Below are 25,160 nucleotides of genomic sequence, written 5' to 3'. Positions count from 1 at the left end.
CTTAGGGAAGCCTGTGCTTCTCACCCTTGCAGGTAGGTCGGTCTCAGTGACTTGCGATGAGAATACTGTAGGGACAAAGAAGGCAGAGAGGAGAGCCAGCCCTAAGAGGGAGCCTGGGCTCATCAGGCTGACACTCAAGGAGGGTCAGGGGTTACCTAACTTCTCCCAGAAGCCCTTAGACACAGAACTCAGCTTGCTTATTACAAAATAGCCTTTATTGATAAAATAGTTCAGAGTCTTAGAAATACCTGTATGTCACAACATGGGGGGGGGCGCTGGGTCCCACAGAGCATACACAAACAAGATCAGCCTGCAGATGATTACAAACAGCCCCTCAGCTATACCCCAAACCAATGTCCTGTCCTCACAACTGCAATCAACCAACTGAAGACCAAGCTTGACAGTCAGTCATCTTCTCCTGGTACCCACCTGGTACCCACCATTGGTACCCACTATTGTGAAAAAAATCCCTGAGCACCTTCCAAATTTGGATAAACCCATTCTGAACTAACAGCCTGTGTGGCTCAAGCCATGCCTCCCTGAGGCTAAGAGTTCTATTGCCCAAAGATGAAGGTTGATCCCTTACAGATGCCCAGTCACTCTGGGAAACAATTCCTAAGTTGGGGAGACAACCAGGAGGTAGAAGAGCCCAATGCATATCCATTTCAACTGTGAGGGTTCTTAACAGCCAGCAAGGCATCATTCTGGCCTGGGATAGAATTAGCTATGCCTCAAAAGGCTCCACGTGGGGTGCGCATAAAGTTGTCTGGGCCCTAGAGCAGGTGGCTCTCCCCAGGTTCACAGGGCCCTGGCTACCTGCTTCAGCCCCAGCTCCCCACCCACCTGAGGCTCTCATCTCAGACTGCTTCCTTGATGTGAGTATTTTTAGCTTAGGGAAACGATTTGCCTGCTCGATGACAAAGGACTTATCCCCTAATGGGGTTGGGGCCAAGCCACTGAAAATTCTGTTGGCATTACAGGTAACAGATGGAGAAGCTGTCACCGGCATAATAACCAAAACCTTTTCAGGTACAAGAATGCATTCTCAAAGGAACTCTGGAATTTGAAAGAGTGACTCGGTGCACCCCAACCCACTTCCAGTTTGGGGTAGGAATTCACACACCCCAAGCACAGAACAAAAGTCTACAGGAAGGCTCATGGTGGTAAACACATAGGAAGGGGATTTTTATATCACCAGATAATCACATTTGCTGGCTCTTAGCTCTTCCCCCACGGAGCTCAAAGCTCTATGCTGAGCCTTTCATCTCCCTGCCGCAAGTAGGCGGCAGGCAATTGTCGCCCTGCTCCTAGCAAGGGTGAATGCCAGTGATCAGGAGCGCCTATTGAGGCCAGGCCAGGCTTCCAGACCTCCCCACTGAGACATCCATGTGCCCACTTGCCTCCCAGAGGGATGCTGAGTGAGAAAACCAATCTAGCCTTAAAGGAGCCACAAAGCTAAAAAGCAGTACTAGCCCATAAGCCCCCATCCCAGTAGCCAATGGGAAGCACAGGTGTCAACATGGGTGAGTCATCCTCATGCTGTCCTCCTTCTCAGCAGTCCATCCTCCTGGAATATGTAGACGGCTGGCTTCCTGCTCTTTGAGAGGCATGGGGAATAATCAAGGCTGGGGATGTAACTCGGTTGAATGCTTGCCTAGCATGCCCGCATCTCATAAACCAGATGTGGTGGTGAACACCTGTAGTCCTAGCACTGGGGGGGGGGTGAGTGCAAGAAGATCAGAATTTCAAGATCATCCTGATGCTGACCTGGGCTACTCAAGATCCTGTCTCAAAAACAAACAAAAAAACCACCAAGAAAAATAAACACCACGAGTGAGTGGCCTGCCAAGGCACAGGGGTCTCCAGGAAAGGGAAGCCTGACCTGTTGAATTACAGATGGCTGGGAGGGAGGGAGGGAGGGAGGGAGGGAGGGAGGGAGGGAGGGAGGGGGAGGGAGGGAGGGGGGGAGGGAGGGAGGGGGAGGGAGGGAGGTACTTCAATTCAGTCTGGCCTTGGCTACATTCTGGAAGATCCAAGCTGCCCTTGCTCAGGAAAGTGGAGAAGAGCTACCCCACAGTACAGAAAGCAAGGGAGGTTTCAGATGGGCCCCTGGGAACAGCACTTTTATCCTTTCCCTTTAGGGGGGTCTGAGGATGAGGTCTGCAAGTGTGCCCCAGGGAAATGGTCACAGAGACTACGGGGGTGGGGAACAACCATCAGGTGGTCCTGGCACCAACCCCGGGCACAGGCAGCGAGCAGCCAAGCTCACCAGGCAGTCTTGGTCCACTGCCGGCAAAGGATCCTTCGAAAGGCACGTCGGAAGTCCTGGTTGAAGATGGTGTAGATAACAGGATTCAGAGAGCTGTTGCAATAGCCAATCCAGAAGAAGAACTGGAAGAGGCCATGTGGGACCTTGCAGCGCTGTGGGCAGATGGCCCCCAGGCTATAGCTGAAGAAGAAAGGGAACCAGCAGACCACAAAAACGCCAATGACCACTGCTAGCACGAAGGTGAACCTCTTCTCCCGGCTCAGCTGTGTCCGTCGGCGCCACCAACGCCCACTGGCCGCACCCACAGTCCTGCCCAGAAGCACCTGGCCACGAAGAGTGGCCAACACCCGGGAAGCCTGAGGCTGCTGCAAGGGTGGGCTGCATACGGAGGCAGGAGATGCTGGCAGGGGTTGGGGTTCACACTCTTCCACCTCCTCTTCATCCTCCTCTTCAACTCCCTCCTCTGCAGTTGCCCCACCCATGCACTTCTTCTGGCCCTGGCCTGATCTTGGAAGGGCAGACCAGTTGGGTGGCAAAGCCCTGGACTCAGGATCTTCAGGGGTCTCCCCCTCCTCCTTCTCCCTTGGAGGCTTGGGGTGCCCATTGGCCTCTCCCACAGAAGACAGAGGGGAGGCCAGGGTTGGCACCTTAGCTGAGGTTGGAGCTCCCCCAGCGACAGGACGAGGCTGCTTGCACTCACCCTCCCCAGAGCCCCTTTTGGCCCTGGGACCTCGGCAGTGGCTGCGTTTGGCAATTACATAGATCCGCAGGTAGACGAGGATCATGATGAGACAGGGAGCAAAGAAAGAGCCGATGCTGGAAGCCAAGATGTACCAGGCCTCTTGGTTGAGCTCACACTGGGGGGGCCCGGGGGGCTCCGGGCGCTGATCACCCTTGTAGATGAGGGGCGGCAGAGAAATGACGGCTGCAATGAGCCACACTGTGAGGATGATGCATTTGATGCGGCGCGGGGTGCGCTTGGAGTTGTACTCCAATGCTCGGCTCACTGCCCAGTATCGGTCCAGGCTGATAGCACACAGGTGCACGATGGAGGAGGTACAGAAGAGCACATCTAGTGCCAGGTAGACCTCGCACCATGTGCGCCAGAAGTACCAGTAACCCAGCAGCTCGTTGGCCAGAGAGAAAGGGATGATAAGAGTGGCTACTAGGATGTCCGCGGCTGCCAGTGACACCAGGAACAGGTTTTGTGGTGCACGGAGTGAGCGGCTAGTCAACACAGCCAGAATAACCAGTGCGTTGCCGAAAATGGTGAAAAGGATGAGGAAGGTGATGGCCGACGCGATGGCGGCGGTGGCTTGCACGGAGTAGGGCTCTTGGTGGTCCATGGTGGGCCGGACACGTCCAGAGGGATCGCTGCTGGCCAAACCCACGTTCCGCGGGAGACAGCGCCACTCTGGCTCCGCTACAGGAGGGGGCCGTCCCCCCGGTGGTGCGGATGGCTCTGGAGTCCCATAGCCTCACCAAAAGCGGCCTAGGAGGTCCGGGGACAACCGGGACTAGCCATCGATCACCTACATCCTCTTCCACCGGTGCCCGGCGTCTCTGAGTCCGCCCCAGAGAAGTTTTCCAAGTTGTCCCGCTGCCGTCCCGGGACCGGAGGAAAGTCGCGCCTTTGCGCGGCACAACTGCAGGATGCACAGAACCGACTGAGGCGCAGCCAGCGCTCGGAAAAGGCGCTCTCTATCCCTGTGCGGCGCCTGCAGTCAGCCTGCCGCGCAGGGGCGTGGGGAGAACAGCCAGCACGGCGGGAGGAGGGAGGAGACTGGGGGCGGGAGCTGGAGGAGGGAAGGAGGCGGGGCTGGAGAGCCGACCGAGGGTGGGTAGAAGGTGCGCTTTGGTAGAAAGTGGACCTGCGACACACACCCTTTTACTTACCCAGTCCCCACCGCCTTTCTCCTCCCCGTCGCCGCACGAACCAAGTCCCGGGAGCCAGGTTCCTGGGGTCTTCGACGTTCTTGGAAGGATACTTACCGAAGAGGATCAGTGTGAGCCGGGAACTGAGAACTTGGGTCCTAAGGGTCCATTTGCCTTCTGTCTGCGAGTCTGGGACAGAGCACCCAGATCGGTGGTAGCCCATGTCTCCTGTAGCAGCCCAACAGCTCTGAGAAGCGTGTAGGGGAATGTTGGGGTGCGTACGCAAAATAAGCCACATCTACAACTAGTAACTGAGCCATATCCCAGCGACTGAGAACCTTGGGGCCGGACCAGAGTTCCTAAGCATCCCCACCCAGACTCCACCTGATCAGACTTGCGAGATCAAGGAGTGCATCTCTGTGTTGCGAGCGCCCTCTGCTGACTTCCGAGAGCAGAGACTGGAGAGAGACGCCAAAAAAGCTAACTCCTGGTGGGAAACAACTGGTGGCTGCCTCCGTTTCCCCTGTTAAAGACAAGCTAAAGGGGAGAGGGGCAACTGTAGAGACGGCTCAGCGGTCAAGGCTGCCTCTTGTAGAGGACCTGAGTTCGGTTCCAGACACTACAGCAGGAGACTCAAAATTAACTCCAGCTCCAGGGGATGACAGGCCTCTGGCCTCCACCAGTCTGCACTCAAGTGCACATACCCACACAGAGACCCACACTTTAAAACCAGTCTTAAAGAAGGAAAACGGTAGAGCCAGGCGGCGGTGGCGCACGCCTTTAATTCCAGCAGTCAGGAGGCAGAGGCAGGCCGATCTTAGTGAGTTCGAACCCGGCCTGTCTACAGAGCTAGTTGCAGGACAGCTAGCTAGGGCTGTTACACAGAGAAATCCTGTCTCAAAAGAAATGGGAAAACAGCTCAGACTCAGAGCAAAGGTACAGGGTTTGGAGAGGAGCCTCTTGACCAGTGGATCATGAGAATGAGGAGACCTAGGTGAGGGATGAGACTTTCCTCTTTGTAGCTTAGAAAAAGCGGATGTTGGTGGCTACCGTGTAGGGAGGAGCTGACCTTGACAGCTCCAGACGCTCATGAAGCCTCTCTAGGGTGGCAGTGGGGAGAGAACTAGGTAAGAAGGAATGAGGGCTGGAGGGTTGACTCGGCAGTTAAGAGTACTTGGTACTCTTGCAGAGGACGGATTTCAGTTCCAAGCACCAACACATCAGCTCATAACTGTCTTTAGTTCTAGATCCAGGGTATTGAACAGCTTCCCGTGACCTGCACAGGCACCTGGCACATGCGTGATGCATATAAATACATGGAGGCAAAAGCACTCAAACACATTTTTTAAATGAAAGGACCAACTTTGAACCAGGCCCTCCCCAACCCCTAGCCTCAAGGGAGTTTTTCCACAGCCTTATAGTTCCCTTGTGTGGAAAAAGCCAACCTTTGTATTTACAGTTCCCAATTCTCAAGGGCACTATAAAAATGTATATAAATTAATCCCCCAAAATGGAGTCTGTTGTAAAATATTAAAGATGTGTGGCATTTGTTTATACTGTGGAATATTTGTTTAATGATGCAAAGGTGTGTTGCATTCTTTTATGTTTCACTTGTTTAACTCTGTGAAGCTGTTACTTTGCCTGCCTAAAACACCTTATTGGTCTAATAAAGATCTGAACAGCCAATAACAAGGCAGGAGAAAGGATAGGCGGGGCTGGCAGGCAGAGAGAATAAATAAGAGGAGAAATCTGGGGAGAAAAGATTGAGGAGTGAAAACAAGGAAGACTCTAAGCACCAGCCACAGAGTAAGAAGTAAAGAATGCTATACAGAATAAAGATAAAAGCCCAGAGGCGAAAGATAGATAACTTAAGAAAATCTGGTTAGTAACAAGCCAAGCTAAGGCCAGGCATTCATAAGTAAGAATAAGACTCGATGTGATTCATTTGGGAACTGGGTGGCAGGCCCCCTCCAAAGAGTAAAACCAACCAACTACAGGAATCCACTCCCAACCCCCACCCTCATTCCTCATGACCACCACTGTGAGATCCGGCATGTGACCTTTGTGTCCCCACAGACCAGGCTTTCCCCAACCCAGGCTCGGGCAGACCACCACGCCCAGCCACATGAGGCACTTTGAGCACTGCCTCCTCATCTCACACTGCCCTAACATGCAATTCTCCAGCTATGTGGGACTGCCACAACCAGAGAGAGTGGTGACAGGTAGACCAGGCTCAAAACGGAGATCTAGCTTCACCTGTTCCTTTGAGACTGCAATCTTGAAGCAGGTCTTACGGATACACCCTTCCCATTATGTTGGATTGGGCTTGGGCCCATACCATAAGGGATGAAGAGGTCCTAGTAGCCCCTTCATGGAGAAAAGGCTGAGGTTAGCCATGGGAACTTGGGAAATAGCTGCTGAGACAATTCCTGCTAGTCCCGCAGAGACATGGATGACCTGTCTTTCCACTCTCCAGCCACACAAACAGAGAAAATTTCCCAGACAGCTATGGGCATCATTTTATGGCCCATTATTTTTAAAGGGTCAGGTCTTCAGGATGCTGCAGGAACAGTAACCATGGTTACCCTTAACCCCGCCTTACCTGAGTCCCACTGAGAAACATTCATCTGGTTCTTCCCTGAAGGGCAAATCTAAGTCTGCCAAATGTCAGGCCATGCTAGGCACTTACTGACTAGTCAGGCATCAGCCCAAGATGGTCACAACCAGGGAAAGATTCTCTCCCACCCTGCAGCTAGGAAGGCAGAGGCTTGTCCCAGCACCAGGGAATTCGCCAGGTTGCATGCAATCAGTCCTCTCCAGGGCTTTGTTCAGTCAGAGACCCACCATCCCTCAGTAGGCCCAGCTCACTCTTCAAGCTCTGTGCACAGGCTCACACTTGGCTGTGGTCCAAGGATTTGTTGGCTCACACACACACACACACACACACACACACACACACCCCTCTTCCCTGTTACTGATACTGGCCGTGGTTGTTGCTTGGTGCATGGCAGACACACGAATGTGCTCAATCCCATCATGCCTATGGTACCCCAGAGTGATATTCTTGGAAAGACAGATTACAGGGGAAAGGTGATTTTGCATGTAGGTAACATCTTTTTTCAAAGAAGTGCAAGATGATTGTACCCAACTGGTCATGGGAACCTATCTGACAGTTGAGGTGGTGGCACTGAGTCTCCTAGGTGGGGTCTAGTGACTTCTAGCACTGCCCTCCCTGACCTAAAGATCCCCCTGGGACTTATCCAACCCCCCTTGTAGAGATACATACTCTCCCTTCCAAGAGACCTTATTTCCAGAATCCTCTGTGATGACCCTCCCCCAGACGCCATTCCTCCAGCCACTGTCTCTCAGTGTTCACACAGCCACTGCTCACACTCGAACAGCCTTCCTGCCCCTCACTGCCCTCAGGCTGCTTTCAGCCCCTTGGTCCCACACACATACTCTCATTGACTCCCAGGGATGCATCTGCAGCCTGCCCTCAGGAGTCCACTGCTGTGATTCACCAGGTGCCAGGCCCCTTTCTGGGTCCTCTTAGTAGATGAAGAGCAAGGACCACCCGGCGAATGTGGTCCTACTCACCCCACATGGACTGTGTGGCAATGCCTTGAGCCGCCTTTGACAGTCACAGCACAGCGGGGTTGCTGTGGATATCTAGCATGTATAAGTCAGCCACCACAGTCAAGGGCCAGCAGGAGAAGGGCTGGCGGCGCTGCTAGAACCATAGCTTTAGCACACAACACTGTCCAGTCCTAGAATCCCTCCTTTCCTGCATTTAAATTCTGCAGGAGTTCCACCCAATGATGGCTCCCCCTAGATGCTAGGGCACATCTATCCTGCTTCCCCCTGAGCACCAGGACCTTTGTGCTTACCCTTCCTTGGCCCACCCATGTGATATGGTTGACTCAGATCTAACATCCAGTTCCCCCAGCCCTACCTCTCCCTATGCTCAGTTTTCAGGGTTGCTGTTTACCTGGCTTTCCCCCTCGTTCCTACTGCCCTAATCCCAAAAATATGCCCAAGGTACCCACCTTTGTCCAACTCCAAAGCCCCCTTCACTCACTTTCATGACTACCATGGCCAAGTTAAGTCTCTTTGCTTCCAATCTATTTCCCATGGAACATCTAGAATGCCTTCTCAAGCCTTAAGTTACGTCTTGTTACTCCAGGCTGTTCTTAGGAGAAAACCCTGCCTCATCTCTGCCTGGTCTATCCTTACCTGACTCACCGTACTTAATATGCTGGTGGCCAGAAATTCCTTGCTTCTTCCTGCCCCAGGACCTTTGCACTGGTGGCCCTACCCTAGCATTTTCACAGGTAACCCCAGGCCTGTGCATGCATCCTTATAGGGGCTCTTCCTAACCAACAGCCTGTAAGTGTTCCCCAATTCCTGACATTTATCAATTCAAGATGGCTACCTATTGGCAAGTTATTTTCCATCCCTCTTCCCTACCTTGTTCATGGTATCCCTGGTGCCTACAATAAAGCCTGCCTCGCACCTAATGAACATCCTTAGTGCCTGTTGAATAAATGAATCCAGTGATGAGCAACACTACATAGCTATGTTACTGGAGGTTGGGGAGGTGGCTACTGAACTTCAAGGCCTGGACCACCAGGCATGCTGCAGAATGGAGCTTGTGGAACATGCCGTCACTTGGAGCTGGCATGGAGACCAGGCTCTCATAGGGACATGTGGCTTCCTGTGGGGAGGACGCAACAGGACAACTGTCCCTGGCCACCCCACAGAGAGGAATCATCAGATCCTCTCAATCCAGTCTTCTGAAAACTGGATTTGGAGATCAAGAGCTACAACTTAGAGAAGGTTCAATGACAGCTTTAGGAGTCTGAGTCTAGAGTAGATCCCCTCCTCTGCTGGTGGGGACCCTAGGAACCCTAGCCCAATGACATACACTTGGTTTGGACACTCAGAGGTCTTGAGGCATTTCTGATGCTTCTGTCTGTAATATCCTACTGGGGCTGTTGCTCTTCTTAGAAACACTGCCAAGGCCCCACTTTCCTAAATCACAGCCAGACACCACCACATCCTATAACCAAGATCAGTAGAGTGACAGCATCCCTGGTGTGATCCTTTCCTGAGATATCCAGCACTGGTACTCTGATTCAGGAACCAGACTCCATTCTGAAGCCTAAGCTAGACTGAGCACACAGGCTGTAGAGTCCTCATGGCCCCTGAGGTAATCTCAGCACGTGATTTCTCCAGGAAGATGGCAAAGGCCAACCTTCAGGATACCGAACTGCTCTGTCTCTGCTACCTGCTCTATCATCTTGAGCCAGTCTACATGCCTCCAGAGGCTGGCCCTTGAGAGTGGAAGCACTTCCTGGGGTCCTGCGTGGGCACTTGGAGTTGAAAAGAACCTTAGCTTTTTGTTTTTGTGGGGGCAGTTCGAGACAGGGTTTCTCTGTGTAGACCTGGCTGTCCTGGAACTCACTCTATAACCATGTTGGTCTCCGAGAGATCCACCTGCTTCTGCCTCCAAAGTGCTGGGATTAAAGGCATGCACCACCACCCGGCTAAAGACCCTTGTACACAGTCAAAAGAACACATTGCATGAAGCAAACACCCAACTTTATTTCTGCCTTCACCCATATGAATGAGGCTCCCTTCCCCACTAGTTCAGAGTTCTAGTTCCCCTCTCATTCTAAGTAGGGCTTCCCTAAACTCCCAAGGTCTGGAGAATGAGGGGCTCCTGGCCCACACCCTAATATCTAACACACTTTTTCTTTGGTCCTAGAAGAAACCTCATGGAAGACCAAGGAGGAGTGGGACATGGCTGAAGGACAAGTGGTGTGACACACCCTACCCCAGTGTCTTTATGAGTATCTTGTGGGCAAAGCAGCAGAAACAGTGGCCTGATGTGGGACTAAGATTCCAGTCTGTTGTAAAGGGACAGGTGGTCTTGCCAAGGATTCCATCATGAAGACCTAGTAAGGAGCCACCTCTTGTTAGTCCAGCTTAGCAGAACAACTTGGCTTTCTGCCTCCTGGATACCAGGGCTGAATCCCAGGGCTTTAAAACACCCTTAAAGCAAGGCATAATGGACTGGAGGTTGTTCACGTTCCCAATCACGGGGCTTCCCGCTGAGACCAGGCCCAAGGCAACACTCGAGTCCAAGGTGGGAGCTGGTCCTCAGCTGTAGAATTCCCAGAGTCCCTTCAGAACTGGAACCACTCTCAGGATCCCATCTCCATCCCCAGCATCTTCCAGGGCTAAGGCTCAAGCCAACAAGAAACAGACCTTGGGAGCCTCTCTATCCCTCAAAACTTTGCAGGGGGTGAGGGGATGTGGTGGAGAAAAGACCAAGGGAATGACCCAAGTCTACAAAAGTGGCCAGTGCAGGGGATAGGAAACAGGGATGATGCCCAGAGAGACAAGGACCTAGCTTCTCTGGGCAGAATATACCCTCCCCACTTGGGGGCAGGAGTCAACAGGCTCAGTCTCTGGGCACCTCTCTAAAGTGACTTCCGGCTGAGCAACCTCCTGGAAGCAGAGCTAGGCTCTCCAAGGCATCTTGGATAGGTGCTGGCTGGTCTCTGGTTTCCGGAAATGCAGTGGGAAGCGCAGTGGGCACTTGGGCTGCCTGAAACCGCTCTAGAGAAATGCCATCTTCACCTGCTCCAGGCCCTGACCTTGGAGAAGCAGCTAGCATTTGAGGGGGTTTTGCCAAGGCCTCCACACTGAACTTGCCCTGAGCAGGGTGTTCCCATCCTTGCTGGCTGTCTACAAGCCCGGGAATGATACCCTGATCTCCAGTCCTGGAGCCACTGGGGACAGAGCTTCTAGATTCTTCTGACAGTGCCTCCAGAAGTCTGTGTAGATGTGATAGAGGGGCAGGAGTGAAGCTTCTTCCATCACTGTGGGTCTCGAACCCTGGAGCAAGAGAGAGAACTTGGGTTTCAGAATCACAGAGAGCGTACAGAGCACGGCCACAAGAATCAATGCTGGCTTTGGCTTTATGTAAGGGGATATGGAGTCAGACTCCCTGAGATGATAGCCCAGGAGGTCTCTGCTAAGGCACAAACTCTTACATTCCTACCACACACCAGTACAACTGTTGGGTGTGATGGTCTGTGCCTGTATCTTTGTGCTTGAGAGGCTGAAGCAGGAGGGTTGCGAGTTTGTGGTCAAGCCTAAGGTATGCAGAAAAACCTCGTCTTGAAAACAAATAGGAAAAATGGGGACAATGGAGGTGTGTCACTTCCTCCTTACTGGGTCCCTTGGGTCACTACTGAAAGATCTGCCTGGCCTCCCACCCACATCCCAGCAGCCCAGCTGTTACTCTGTTACCCTACTAACCAAGCGCTACTGCCTGTTCCTCACTAGTTACCCTACTAACCAAGCACTACTGCCTGTTCCTCACCAGGGCCTTCTTTGGGCCACTCTGCAGCCACCTCCCTGCCCACATCTTAGACACCCTCTGGAGCCCCTCCTGTTCAAACCAAGGGAGAGGACATCAGACGCTCTGAGTGTTCTCAGGTCTGTGCACTGCTGAAGAGCCTCCTTGCGTTCTCTTGGCTGCCACACCCAGACCATGACTGACACACCACTTTGTGGGAGAACACGTGAGCTTCATGGCCTGCCCTGGGGTCCCCACTGCTGCCTCCATGTCCTGTCTTTCCTGCTCGTATACCATGATCCCACATTCCTCCATCAGCGTACAGTGACCAATCCATGCTGACTCCTTTAACCGGTGGCCCTTGGTTCTGCTGGTCTCACAGTCCATGCCCTCTCTCTGAGCACATCAGCGCCAGAAACCACAAGAGAAGAAGCCTCCATTTCTAGCAACTCCCCTTCAAGCAGCGGTGTCTCTACAGTCTACCAGCTTTGTTGCCTGCCTCAGCTGCCACCATGCCTCTGGACACACCCCCCAGCCTCCATCCCTCTGTCACGAGGCCCTGCCACACCCCAGTCCCCAGCACCATCCCACGTCCTGCCATCTCTACCAGGGTCAGGGGCTTTGTGCTTTGTGTCCCTCCCACTGCTGTGCCAACAGCCTCTCCTCACCGTGGAGCCAAGGCCACACGACATCTCCAGATCTGTATGTGGACTCGGGTCCACTTCCGTTGTCTTCATTTTCCTTACGTCCAAGTAAGTGTCTGACCCTCCCTCCAAGGGCAGACCCTGTCTCACCTTCTGGTTGAGTTTCCCCTCTCTTCCAGTACCTGCCCCTTCTCCACTGTGCGTACCATTAGTCACCCAAACTTGCCAGCCTGTCCACCATTGTGTTCAACCTTCCCTTGGACCAGTCCTCCTAATTGTGTCCCAATTTTCCACTCTGTGATAGAGCGCCAGACTGACCTGCAATCCTCTCACCACAGCATCTCATTCTCTAGTTTTAACAAAAATTATTTAATATTTGATGTGATATATACATATGCATACATGTCATGGAAAGTGGCATTAAGAACGATGTGTAAACTGGACATGGTAATATGCATGCTTTTAATCTCAGCACTGGCCAAGGCTGCCAGATGTCTATGAGTTTGAGGCCAGACTGATCTATATCTTCAGTTCCAGGCCAACCACCTCTCATAGTGAGACCCTGTCTCAAAATAAAGGTGGGAAGAGGGGGCTCCTGTTATCTAAGAAGAAAAGTTGAGCACACGGAATGTGAGGAAGTATTTCCAAATGATGTAACCAACTAAGAGATATCATTAAGAGTATTTTTAAGACCAGGCATTGTGGCACAGATTCTTGATCCCAGAACTTAGGACGCAGAGGCAGGCAGACCTGAGTTCAAGGCCAGCTGGTCTAGAGAGTTCCAGGATAGCCAGGACTACAGAGAAATCTTGTCTCAAAAAAACAGAAAAAAATATTTCTAAGTCTTGTAATTCAGCAAGGAAAAGCCAATCCAACTGAAAATGAGGTTAAGGATCTGTGTAGACACTTGTCTAAAACCAAAAAGGTATACAGAGGACCAACCATCTCACAGAGGCTGGATATGGTTAGCCATTAGAGAAACACAAACAGGAGCAATAAGATACCTCCATACCCACTGGGATAGTCATAATCAAAAGCATAGACTATACGCTTTGGCAATTATGCAGAAAAATAGGTAGCCACCTACATAGCTAATGGAGTTTAAGTGATTCAACTGCTTTGGAAGACAGCTGAGTATAGAGTTACCATGGAGCCCAGAAATTTTGTGCCCAGGGTAGATACCGACTGACAATAGTATATTCATAGTAGTCCCAAAGCAGAAACTGCTCAAATGTTCATCAACTGATGAATAAATAAGATAGGTCATTTGGCAGAAAAGAAATGAAGTGTCATGGATGCTATAACAGAGATGAACAGGGAAGGTCATGCCGAGGGCAGTAAGCCAGACACAAAAGGCATGTGGCTCCATTTATATGAAATGTCTAGACAAGGTGAATCCACAGAGGCAGAACGTAGATTAGTGATTAACTGGGGCTGGTAGGAAAGAGGGTGGGACTCGGGTGTAAGATGACCTAAAAATAAAATCTGGGTCACAGGCACACACAGCAGCTTCACAGGGTGTCACACTGTCTTCCAGAGGGTCACAGCAATTTGTGGTCCTGTCAGTGGGATACAAGCATCACCTTTTGCCCTATACCGTTTAGCAGTATTTGGTATTATCAATTATCATCGAGATTGTGGACTTCTGCTGATTTAGGGAGAGGGAATGGTATTGTAATTGCTTCTCATTTGACTTCTGCTGGGATTCCTGTTAACCACCTCACACATTTTTCTATCTGGTATTTTGACTTTCTGTTTATAGCTCTTTCTGAATTCAGAACAATACTAGCTATATCCAGAAGCATTTCAACTTTATAACTTGTATTTTAGATTTGCTTGTAGTGTCTCGTAATATTATGGTTAATGTTACTGAATGTATTAATCTTTGCAGTGTCATGGTTATTTGTGAATAAATTCTTCCCCATCCCAATGTTATAGAGGCTTCTTGCTATGTGTCTTGCTAAACTTTTTAAAGTTTCTCCATGAACGTATAAGTCATTCATACCCTTATGGTGTGTGATATCTGGACACCTAGCTGTCTCAAAACCATCTAGTGCAGTGTCTCAACCTTCCTAATTCTGTGACCCTATAATACAGTTCCTCATGTTGTGGTGACCCCCACGCATAAAACTATTTCATTGCTACTTTATAACTAATTTTGCTACAGTTATGAATCATAATGTAAATATCTGAAAGGATTGTTCAACCCCAAATGGGTCATGACCCACAGGTTAAGAACCACTAAGCCATCTTTTTTTTCATAATTAAGGTCCCCCTTTGGAGGGTTCACTTTTTTTTGAGACAGGGTCTCACTACGTAGCTCTAACTCTCCCAGGACAGCCTCACTATGTAGACCAGACTAGTCTCCCAACTCAGAGATCCAACACCTGCCTCTGCCTCTCCAGTGCTGGGACTGGATTAAAGGCATGTACCACCATGCCCACTAGGGTTTCACACTTGAGTAGGATCCGTTTTAGAACTGTGCACTCTGTTCCCACAAAACTATATCTCCACACCCATCCTATGCACTTACAAAGCTACTTCATACGCCCTGTATTCAGAATGCATACAGGTATTTACACATTTGTGTACAGTTTTTGCTTCTATTCTAAACTAGTCTATGATTAGTGACAGTTTTTGCTCCCTTTTTCCAAGCACCAAAACTTTGTGCCTTCTTTATCTTGCCTTAGCACAATGGTTAAGACCTCCATTTCGACACTGAATAGGATGATAGTAGGAAACTTACCTTGGTCCTAGATTTAATATTTTTGACATTAAGTTATTTCTACTCTAAGTTTTGGCAGGTGTCCATTATCTAGGTTATTTCTCTTTGCTAAAGGGGTTTTTGTCTCTAGTGGGTGTTAACTCTTTTCAAATGTGTTTCCAAATTCAGTTGTGATGATGAAGTCATGGTATCTGACCACCTCTCCGTACCTCCTCACCATCGCCTAGATCAAGTCACTCTCCCTATCACTTACCTCTCCGGTGGGAATCAGGGACACTTTGGCTGCAGTTATACAGCCTGCAAACCCGGGTGACGTCTGAGGTGCTCAGGTTCCATCGCTGCCCAATGGTCACACTGGGGTTCCAGAGTGCTGTGATGGTGGGCTGCCCACGCCAGCTGAAGGCAAACCTGGAACCCAGGGATAGAGCCCATGTCAGGGTCACAGTACGGGGTGGGGGGACAGGGGCTCTAGGACAATAATGCAAGGGCGGGGGTTGGGGGTGGAGAGCAGTGGAGGGGTGGGAGCAGGGGGAAGATGCAAGGGGAAGGGAAAACAGAGGGTGCTCACCTCCCATAATGCATCACTGACGAGTAGTCATAGGGTACTAACATATTGCTACTCCGAGACTTGATGAAGTTGATTTCAAAGCCTTAAAACACAAACACTCCTTTGTAGATACATAAAAGACAGGCAGAGAAGAATAGACAAGGGAGAGACGTGGACAACTTCTAGAAGTCACAACCCATGTAAATGGAAGAGTCTGACTACCCTGCTGAGGCTTCTTTTTTGGCTGTCCCTGTTTTTGACACACCTTTGCTACCCCCAACTCTAGATATCCTAACTCTACTTGACCCTGGCAGGAATCCAGATCTATACCAGGTGATGTGGAGCAGGGGACACCTTGTGGTCAGGCAACCATGACCACCTACAGGCTCTTGCTCCTTCACAATTCACCACTCTTTGCAAACCTGCAGCACCCAAAGTGTCGTGGCTCCTGTGCCTTAGACACTGATACCCTGCTTAGTCCTTGAGCTAGCTTCAAAGATATGCTGTCCTCTCCTCTCAGGAGTGTTGTGCCTGACCCCTCAGTAGCCAGACTACCTTCATCTTCCTGTTTTGGATCACAAAGCTGCAGATGTGGAGCCTAGCAGACCTGTCATCTTGGCCAGAATGCCCACTGCTCCCCTCCGGGTCAATTAGGAAGGAAGTTTGCTGATCATTCCTGAAAACAGCTGCTGTTCTTACACCTTTGTTCCCCAACCCCTCTTTCCAGACCCAGCAGGCCATGTCCACACTCTTCTACCCCAAAGTCACCAGCAGCCTCTTTACCCTAATCAGAGCCCCCAAAGAATGCCAATTTCTTCTCTTCAAAGAGCCTTTATTAGTAAACATAATTTTATTATGTTTATTAGTAAACCAAGTATCTAGCTGGGCATAGTGGCACTTGGGAGACAACATTAATAGAATTTCTGAGTTTGAAGTCAGCCTGGTCTACCATAGTGAGTTCCAGGACAGCCATAGTAGGACCCTGCCTCAACAACAACAAAAACACCAAGTGTCTAGCATGCACAAGGCTCTGGGCTCAATCCCCAGCACCATGGAAATTTATATATACATATATATATGATCATAGTGAGTCTCCTACACCACCCACTTCCTCTGAATTTCTACCTCACAGTCTCCACAAAAGTGAATCACTGATTTGTTTTTATGCCCTGGCAGAGTTTATGCCCATTAGTGCAAATACATTCACTTTGCTATCTCTGAGGAATCCATATTTCTCACATTAGGATAACTGAACTTTGTTGGCACTAGGGAAGGAACTCCCAGTTACAAACCAGACAAGTGCTGTATACCACTTTGCTACATTCCCTAGTAGGTGGTTTTTTTTTTGAACCTATGTGATTGTTAGAACAGCTCTTGAGTCAATTTGTGCTGTTTACAACTCTAATTTATGCTTTTACCTTAATTCTCCTGTTTTTTTATTTAAATGGGCATGTTTGTTCTATTTTGCTTTTATGGATATAAGTATCGATGTCTCCACACTTTCCCTGAGTCTACCCTTACCCTATTTAAGCCATTGGTTTTAAACTAGTGTTTGATGGTTTATTTAAAGGCAGAGTCCAAGTAGCCCTGCCCAGCCTCACACTTGGAATCCTCACAGTCTCCAGAGTGCTAAGTTTACACACTTTTCCTTTATTTTTTGAGAAGCCCTGAAGTTCCTTTAACTCCCAGAACTAAAAGTATTTGACTGTCTCTCCTAAGGAGAGCAGTCTGGGGGTTGGTCTGTTATTGGCTTGTTTTATGTCATGATGGGGTGTTTTGTTTTGACCCAAGTTTCCAAATCTAGAGTTTCTCACAGCCTGTTGTAGGATGAGTGCTTACAAACACCCAGGAGCACCTGGAATCATGGTCACCCCCAGACCCACCTCCCCAATCCCACCCCTTGGTCATTAGCTACTCCATTACCTCCAAAGCACCACCCCTGGGGCAAGCGTCCCACTTATCAGCTGGCCAACCCCAGAGCAGAAAAGGCCCCTCCAGCTTCCCGCTGGCAGGCGGCCTCTGACTACCCATGCACCTCCAAACACGCTGGAACTTGCCCCTCCGTAGCTTCCCTGCTGCCCAGGGCAGTTGTCATTCTCACCACCGATCTGAGCCCCACAAACAGGCACCCCACAATCCTGCCATCTGATCCGGCACCACGCTGCGCACTGGCATCGGAGTCCCTGCCTCTGTCAGCCTTGGCTCTGCTGCTTCCAGGGCATTCTGAGCCACATGTCCACTGATGCCCATCGTATGTACCTCAGTCTCACTGTTGCTCCTTGCTTGGCACATGTAATTGGGCCACCCCCCATCTTTCTTGGCTCAGTATCCCCCAACTGACACATGGCCCCTGCCCCAATATCACACACTAACTAGCATCTGCAAAATGGGGGGGGGGTTGCTGAGCACTCCGTGAGCAAGTCGTAGGACACTGTCGACCTCACGTCCAGATGACTGACAGTGGCAGAGAGAAGTGAGACACAACGGAACTGGTTAATGTCCTTCCTTGGGTACAACTATAGAGGCCCAGAGCAACAGCCACAGGACCACTCTCAAATACCAGAGAGGCAGGAATCCCACACTTGCCTCACGAGAAAAGGACAGACAGTGTGGGATGGACTCTTCCAGGGGAGGTGAACAACTCCTCGACTCCAGCCCTGACCTGAGGCCTCTGTCCCTCGGGGCTCCCTGGACCCAGCCTAGCCTGGACACCAGATGACTTACCTGGGAGGATCTCGTTCCAGTTGATTCGGATGTAGCGGTCCCGGTCTGCCCGTGAATGCTCATGCCAGAAGCCAAGCACATGCATGAGCTCGTGTAGGACAATGCCCCGGCCCTTCTGGAGACAAGTGAGTGCCAGGGACACCACCTGCATCCCTCCACTGCGTCCCACACCAGAGAAGCACCTGCAAGACCATGAAAGTGAGCAGCGTAGCAGTGAGCAAGCTGGGTATAAGTCTAGAAAGGTCAGCAGAATAGATACTTCCTGTGCTCTAGAACTCGGGATGACCAGTATCAGACTGCCAGTCCCCATTCCGGACTCTAGTTCCAGACTTCCTACTCCCCCATCTCCCAGGTGCCCTGACTGCTTGGCCTGTGAAGAGGGTGTCACCTGCAGCTCTATTACTACCTGAGCTGCCAAAAGGTGGGACCCGACGTTCATGCATGATAAAGCAGGTCATTGTATGAGCTGTCACAAGCCTGACTCACAGCTTCCAGCCACGCTATGTCAGGCTCCAATGAAAGTAGGATGTATGTATTACCGCTACTCCTACCTCAGAAAGAAGCCAGAAGAGGCTAAATTAGGTGACTGACCTGGACTCAAGTTAACACATAAGTGGCAGAACTAGGACCCCCACACCACAAGACCTCCAGGAGATGAGGGCTTTGTAGAGGAGGGTCCTATGTCCAGTAGTCATCCCTCACCCACCTTTGGCCCAGAAGGTCCAGGTCGTGAATGAGCCATTCAGGGTAGACTAGTGTTGAACCCAAGAAAGCAGGCCCAGAAATAGGCTTAATACCACTGTGCACACTATGGGATGAACAGCCCCTTCCCCCACACACATGGCCACACACCAGGAGCACTTACCCTGACAAAGGAAGGATGGAAATGAAGTCTCTGTGGCCCTGGTAGGCAACAAACCGGATGCATGTGAAACGCTCAAACTCAGCAAAGGCCTCCATAATGACCCGGCGGCTGGACTCATCTGGAAAGACACACACCATGGCTGACCCCCTATCAAGGTCCCATAGCTCTTGAGGACCTTTGAAGTATGCATGGGGCCAGGACCAGACATTAAGCTCGCCTTCCAAAATGGTATTCAGAGAGACAATGTTGAAGAGGAACACAGCCCAGCAAGGACTGGAGAGTTTCATTCCCTCTTCTGGCGTGCGCGCACGCGCACACACACACACACACACACACACACACACACACACACACACACACACACACACGGGGGGGGGTAGGAGCTCTGCATTTCAGTCTCCATGTGAGAGTATAAGAGAAGGGGTGTGGCTCTGCAGGAGAGGGGGGTGGAGCTGCATACTGGAGAAGGGGCAGGAAGTCCCACCTCAACTCTCGCTCACCGTACTTTCTGGAGAGCAGGAAGGGGATCTCCACAATGCCACCAACGCTCTTGGGCCATTTATAGTTGTTCACTGACAACAATCGGAAGGGGCTCTGAGGAGAGAGGGCAGCTCAGAGTTAGTGGAGGGCACAGCCACCTAAGGTGCCGTGCCTCAAGACCATCACACTCTAAAGATGTGGGAGGCAGGACATGGAGGTCTTGGAAGTGAGGAAACCATCAAGAGGAGTGACGAAAGTGTGGGAAGTCAATGGGAATTCAGATAACAGAAGTTGCAACATGCTCTATCCAGGAGGTAAAAGTATCTAAGGTTGGTACCCCAGGAGGCCTGGCTCAGAAGGACTCACCCCCCAACACACAAGCACCTCCTCAGAAAAGGAGTATGGCAAAGCTTCCCCTAACGTAAGAACAGGAAGGTCCTACTCAGGACAATGCTCTCACAAATGCTGCTCTCCCATCTTCCATGAACCGGAACTGCCAGAAGGGCCTATGCTCTCTAGCCACCAATTTGATTTAATTCTGCTCCAAGGTTTCAAACGCCAGGCGTGTGTGTATTCCTCTCTAATGGATAACTTACACTGTCATGCCTATGAAAGTCCAGCACAGCCTCAGCAGCGTGGTCACCTCTAAACATGTAGAATAGGCTTGCTTCCCAGAGCTCGTTGTCATAGTAAGCAGCCTTCTGCCACCTACAATGGTTCTACTCTCCTAAACAATGTGTCTTCTTTCTGCAATGTCATTTCCATTCCCATCAGCCTCCTCCCTTCTGACTCAGCCCTCTGTCTCTATCCAAGATGTTCCTCCATGTTCCTCCTTGTTCTGGTTTCCCCAGGGGGATCTTGACAGCCGCCCAGGATGCGCATGAACAGGTTGGTCTGGGCTCCTGTCTCTAGCCTCTTGTTTTCCTAAGCACTGCCCCCTGGGCAGGGTGTCAAGTGGGGTCTGAGAGCTTGAATCCCCTCTCCCAAGGAGCCCTTAGACTGACTAGGTTGTCATTTCAGCTGTCACCATCATATGATGACCTTGGAAGTTGTCCCTAACCACTCATACAGACCAAAGCCCTCCTGACACCTTGAAGATGGTTCTGAGGGTTCTCTCACAGCTTTGTGGCTGTTCATAGCACACATGCACAACTCACTGGCCGGATGATGTCGCCTTCGACTAGGAAGCTGCTTTCTGGGGTCTCCTCAGAGATGAGCCCTGGGAGGAAAAGGAAGGGAAGTGTGTCACCTGTGACTTACAGAACACGGACAGACCCAGCAACGCCAGCGTCTATGCCTTCTACTTTGGAGCTAAGCTTCCTTGAGCACCAAGGCTAGGCAGCTGCCGAGTTCAAGCCTACAAATGTGAGGCTTTTCAACCTGCCCGCGTCCTTCCCCTATTCAAACATAGGCCATGGCTCCCTCAGCACTGGTGATCCAGTCCTGACTCCAAGCCCTCCGCTGTCAGGACCAACTTCCTCTCCCATCCAGGCTCACTCCCGCCCAAGCCACACCCCATCCAGGCTCACTCCCGCCCAAGCCACACCCCCATCCAGGCTCACTCCCGCCCAAGCCACACCCCCATCCAGGCTCACTCCCGCCCAAGACACACCCCCAGAACATGCCCTGGTCTCTCCTGCCTTACCATGCTCCCACCTACCATCTATTATTCATGTTACATTCTGGACCCTTGAGGTAAAGGAACTGAAATTGTAAGTCATAACCACAGAAGGAAGTTGAGGAGGGTAAATACTTTTTGTCTCAGTTTACTTTGGCTTCTCATCTTTCTCCTAGCCAGGGAGCCTTCTGTAGCTGACTTCTGGGAAGAGAAATCTCAGGAGGACCCATGAGGCAATGAAGAAACCACAGAAGGCTTGAGAGGCACACAGGAGCCAGGCCTGATCTCAGAGCTTCAGAGGACAGAGGGCAACACAGACTAGTCACACCCCTTATGAGGAGTCACCTCAAGATCTCTGATCAAGCCAGGCATTGGTGGCACATGCCTTTAATCCCAGCACTCAGGAGGCAGAGGCAGGTGGATCTCTGAGTTCGAGACCAGTCTGGTCTACAGAGTGAGTTCCAGGACAGCCTCTCCAAAGCCACAGAGAAACCCTGTCTCAAAAGAAAAAAAAAAACCTGATTAAAGCTGCATACTTAAATCTAAAAGGCCACTCTCCAGGACAGTGATTCTCAACCTGTGGGTCACTACTCCTTTGGGAAGGAAATACCATCAGAAAACAGATATATATGATTCATAACAGTGGCGAAGTTATAGTTACGAAGTAGCAACAGAAATAATTTTATGGTTGGGGTCACCACAACATGAAGAACTATATTAATAGGCAGAAGCATTAGGAAGGTTGAGAACCTTCCAGAATGATTCAGACATGGTACAGTTGTGTGCTATTAACAGCCATCATAGCTATCACTCAGAGCACCTGAGGCTATCGGCATTTCACAATAAGACATCAGATAGGCAGGGGCAGCTGTTAGCAACTACGGTGAACTCCAGCATGAGAGAAGCTTCTCCACAGCAATGAAAGTGAATGCCAGGAAGACTCTTGGTTCTGGCTACCTCCAGAGGACGACTGAGTAAGGATTGGTGCCCATATGAGTTTCTAACCAGCTCACAAATAAAGGGAGCAGATCACACTGTGGCCACCACCTACCCTAAGCCAAGGTTACCTCTATTCCCCTGTTCAGCCCATGATACCTCCAATATCTGAAGCCATGTTCATTGCTACCAGCTTCAGCCCAATGTGACTGTGCTTCTCATTGTCCAAGATTCCTAGACAGGGAGGCCCTGAGCCACTGGCCTCTTTAATATCTCTTCCCCTACCACCAGCTAGGTCACACCTGTACACTGTCCCTCAAAGTGACTGACATGTTGTGTTCTCAAGTGTCTACCAATGATTCTCTCTCTCTCTCTGTTTTTAGAGACAGGATTGCATTGTATAGCCCTGGCTGTCCTAGAACTCAATCTTACACCAGGTAGTGATAAGGGACCACACCAGCTACCACCCAGGCCCAGAACCAGGGCTATGAGTTGACCTACCTCAGCACCCACATCATCAAGGAACTATTGGGAGCAGGTGAAGGGGATGAACCCACAGATCCAAAACAGCAGGATCTTCATGTCACAGGACAACAGTAGGATGCTCAAGAGGAGCCCCAGAGAGAGCCCATTAACCAGAGGCCTCGAACCAGACCAGTGAATGACTCATAGCAATGAACACTCACAGGTAAAGATGAATGGACTAAGGTGTAGACTGTGTGACTCAACTGGCCACACTACAGCTTCCGTTGTTGTTTGGTTGGTTTTGCTTTGGTTTTTCTTTTAAGTTTGGTTTTGTTTTGGCAGTGAAGTTGCAGGGGCAGAGGGTAGATGAGAGGACAGGAAGATACGTGGGATCAGGATGCATGATGTGAAGTCCACGGAAAATCAATAAAAGTTAAATAAAATAGTTAACCAGCAACAAAGATACAGAAAAAGACTTAGGCATTTCCTCATGAGACTTGCACTTACTTAGAAGTCCCCGGTAAGTATGGCCATCTCAACCTTTTCTGCACGCCCACACCCAGCGTGGCTTTTTGTCAGTATGACCCAGTGGTCTCACCTTGGTTAATTGCGGGGATGTCCTTGTCCTGAGATACCTGGCTCCCTTCAGGAGTGAAACCTTCTGGGACACTGGTACTGCAGACTCCTCCTGAACATCTGGGTGCTGCGGGTGCTCCCAGGATCAAGCCTGGCCGGGCAGACAAGTGCAGACACATAGATGCTCCCAGAGCTCCATTGGTGAGCTAGGACAGCAGGACAGTGGGGAGCAAAACCCAGCCCCTTCCCAGGATCAAGCCTGGCCAGGCAGACTAGTGCAGACACATAGATGCTCCCAGAGCTCCATTGGTGAGCTAGGACAGCAGGACAGGGGGAAGCGAAACCCAGCCCCTCCCAGGAGAGGCCTGGTGTCATGCATCCCCGAAGCCTGCCTGGGTTTCCCACTCAGCCCCACCCGGCAGCAAGGTCTTGATGTCTTTATTGAAGGAGAGCCCTTTAAGGGACTAGCACTTGTCTAGGGCAGCACAGGAGGCAGAATGGACTTTAACTCTTGAGGTGGCACCAGATTCAGGGCTAGCCTCAGACCCTTGTCTTCAGCTTTTTCTTCAACCCAGGCTCAGCTTGAGTGACTGCTGCCCCAGCAGTAGGTATGTGGTATGACACCTGGCAATCTACAGTTAGGTGGCACCTCCGCTCCTACAGGTGTTGGAAGACCTCCTCCTCTGTCCCCAGGAGCTCGATTTTAGGCAAACCCCTGGAGACCTCCATGTGGAACCATGAAGTTCATGTAAGACTATTTTAACCCACAGCCTCCGCCCCTGACCGCTTCCCAGTGCCGAGCCAGCTTACCCGACAAGGAGAGCAAAGCTAGCATCCAAGGCCGCAGGCCTCCCACGCTCCCCATGGCGGGTCCTCACTGTGCTCTCAGCAAGCAATGTACACAACCGTAACAGGAAAGAGCATCCTAAGCGCAGGCGCTGGACCACCCGTTCCTTAAATAGCAGCTTCTCTAGCCAACACCTGCAGCCTCCCGACCACCTCCAGGAACAACCTCCCAACAGCCGCCACCTGAAGACGGACTTACTCCTTCCTACCCGAGGACCCTCCCCCAGGCCTGAACCTTCTGGACCACAGTCCCACCCACCTTGGCTGAAGTGGGTTAAAAAGTGGGCGGGGGACACAAAACAAACCTCTTGGCAGCGTTGCCGAGATACCCTCCTGCCACCAGAGGGCGGAGAAGCATTGTAGCGAGGTTCATGGGCGGGACTGAGACCCCAGCACTAGAAGTGACCGCTTTTCCTGCCCCACCCGCTACCAGGGGACTCAGACACAGAAAATCAGCCTGAAAACTCCACACACCCTCCCCTGAAGTATTTGGTGATGAAAGGTGTGGTCACTACACCTGTGTAAAGTTTTCTTTCTTTCTCTTTCTTTTTGGGAGGCGGGGAAAGGGGAGTAAGACAGGTTTCATTATATAACTTTGGCTGTCCTGGAGCTCACTATGTAGACCACCAGACTGGGCTAAAACTCAGAGATCTACCTGTCTCTGCCTATTAAGTGCTAGGATTAAAGCCATGTGCCACTATGCCTGGCTATCAGCTTTTATTTCAGAAGCCATATAGGAGAGTACAGTCATGGATCACAGGACTCTGAAACTTCACAATGTACAAACACCCAGCATCATTAGCACCCAGGGGCACCTGCCATGGACTCTCGGGGTGGGAGTGGGGTTGTTCATGACACACAGACAGACAGACAGACAGACAGACACTTTTGAACACTCAGACCCTCACATAGATGTGATCCTTACAAAGCCACCACCCCAGTCAGGTGGTGGTGGAGCACACTTTTAATCCCAGTACTCGGGAAGCAGAGGCAGGTGGATCTCTGTGAGATGGAGGCCAGCCTGGTGTACAGAGTGAGTTCCAGGACAGCCAACGATACACAAAGAAACCCTTTTTAAAAAAAAAAAGCCACAGGCCAGGCCCCTGACCTGATCAGCTGGGGCCCCTTCCCACCTCACTAATTCGAAATGCAAAGCTCCTCAACTCTCTTCTTATTGGTTACCCCTCACACAGAGATCCTACCTGCATTGGCAGCCTGGAA

At 50.9% G+C, this 25,160-nt stretch overlaps 2 protein-coding genes across 2 annotated transcripts; both read right to left on the bottom strand.

The window, feature by feature from the left end:
- Positions 1–1,986: 1,986 nt before the first annotated feature.
- Adra2b (adrenoceptor alpha 2B) lies at positions 1,987–3,980 on the bottom strand. The gene has a single exon (XM_005068583.4). The coding sequence runs from the start codon at positions 3,613–3,615 to the stop codon at positions 2,266–2,268; it is 1,350 nt and encodes a 449-aa protein (XP_005068640.1). The 5' UTR covers positions 3,616–3,980; the 3' UTR covers positions 1,987–2,265.
- Positions 3,981–9,728: 5,748 nt separating this feature from the next.
- On the bottom strand, positions 9,729–24,283 carry Astl (astacin like metalloendopeptidase). Its single transcript, XM_040746247.1, has 9 exons — positions 23,904–24,283; positions 23,116–23,244; positions 20,656–20,717; positions 19,519–19,612; positions 19,019–19,136; positions 18,154–18,335; positions 15,451–15,532; positions 15,136–15,290; positions 9,729–11,047 (listed from the first exon to the last, which is right to left on the bottom strand). The coding sequence occupies exons 1-9, from the start codon at positions 23,956–23,958 to the stop codon at positions 10,611–10,613; spliced, it is 1,314 nt and encodes a 437-aa protein (XP_040602181.1). The 5' UTR covers positions 23,959–24,283; the 3' UTR covers positions 9,729–10,610.
- Positions 24,284–25,160: the final 877 nt, after the last annotated feature.

This window comes from Mesocricetus auratus, unplaced genomic scaffold (genome assembly GCF_017639785.1).
Source record: "Mesocricetus auratus isolate SY011 unplaced genomic scaffold, BCM_Maur_2.0 Super-Scaffold_100004, whole genome shotgun sequence".
Lineage (NCBI taxonomy): Eukaryota > Metazoa > Chordata > Mammalia > Rodentia > Cricetidae > Mesocricetus > Mesocricetus auratus.
This window is presented reverse-complemented; position numbering and strand designations above follow the sequence as displayed.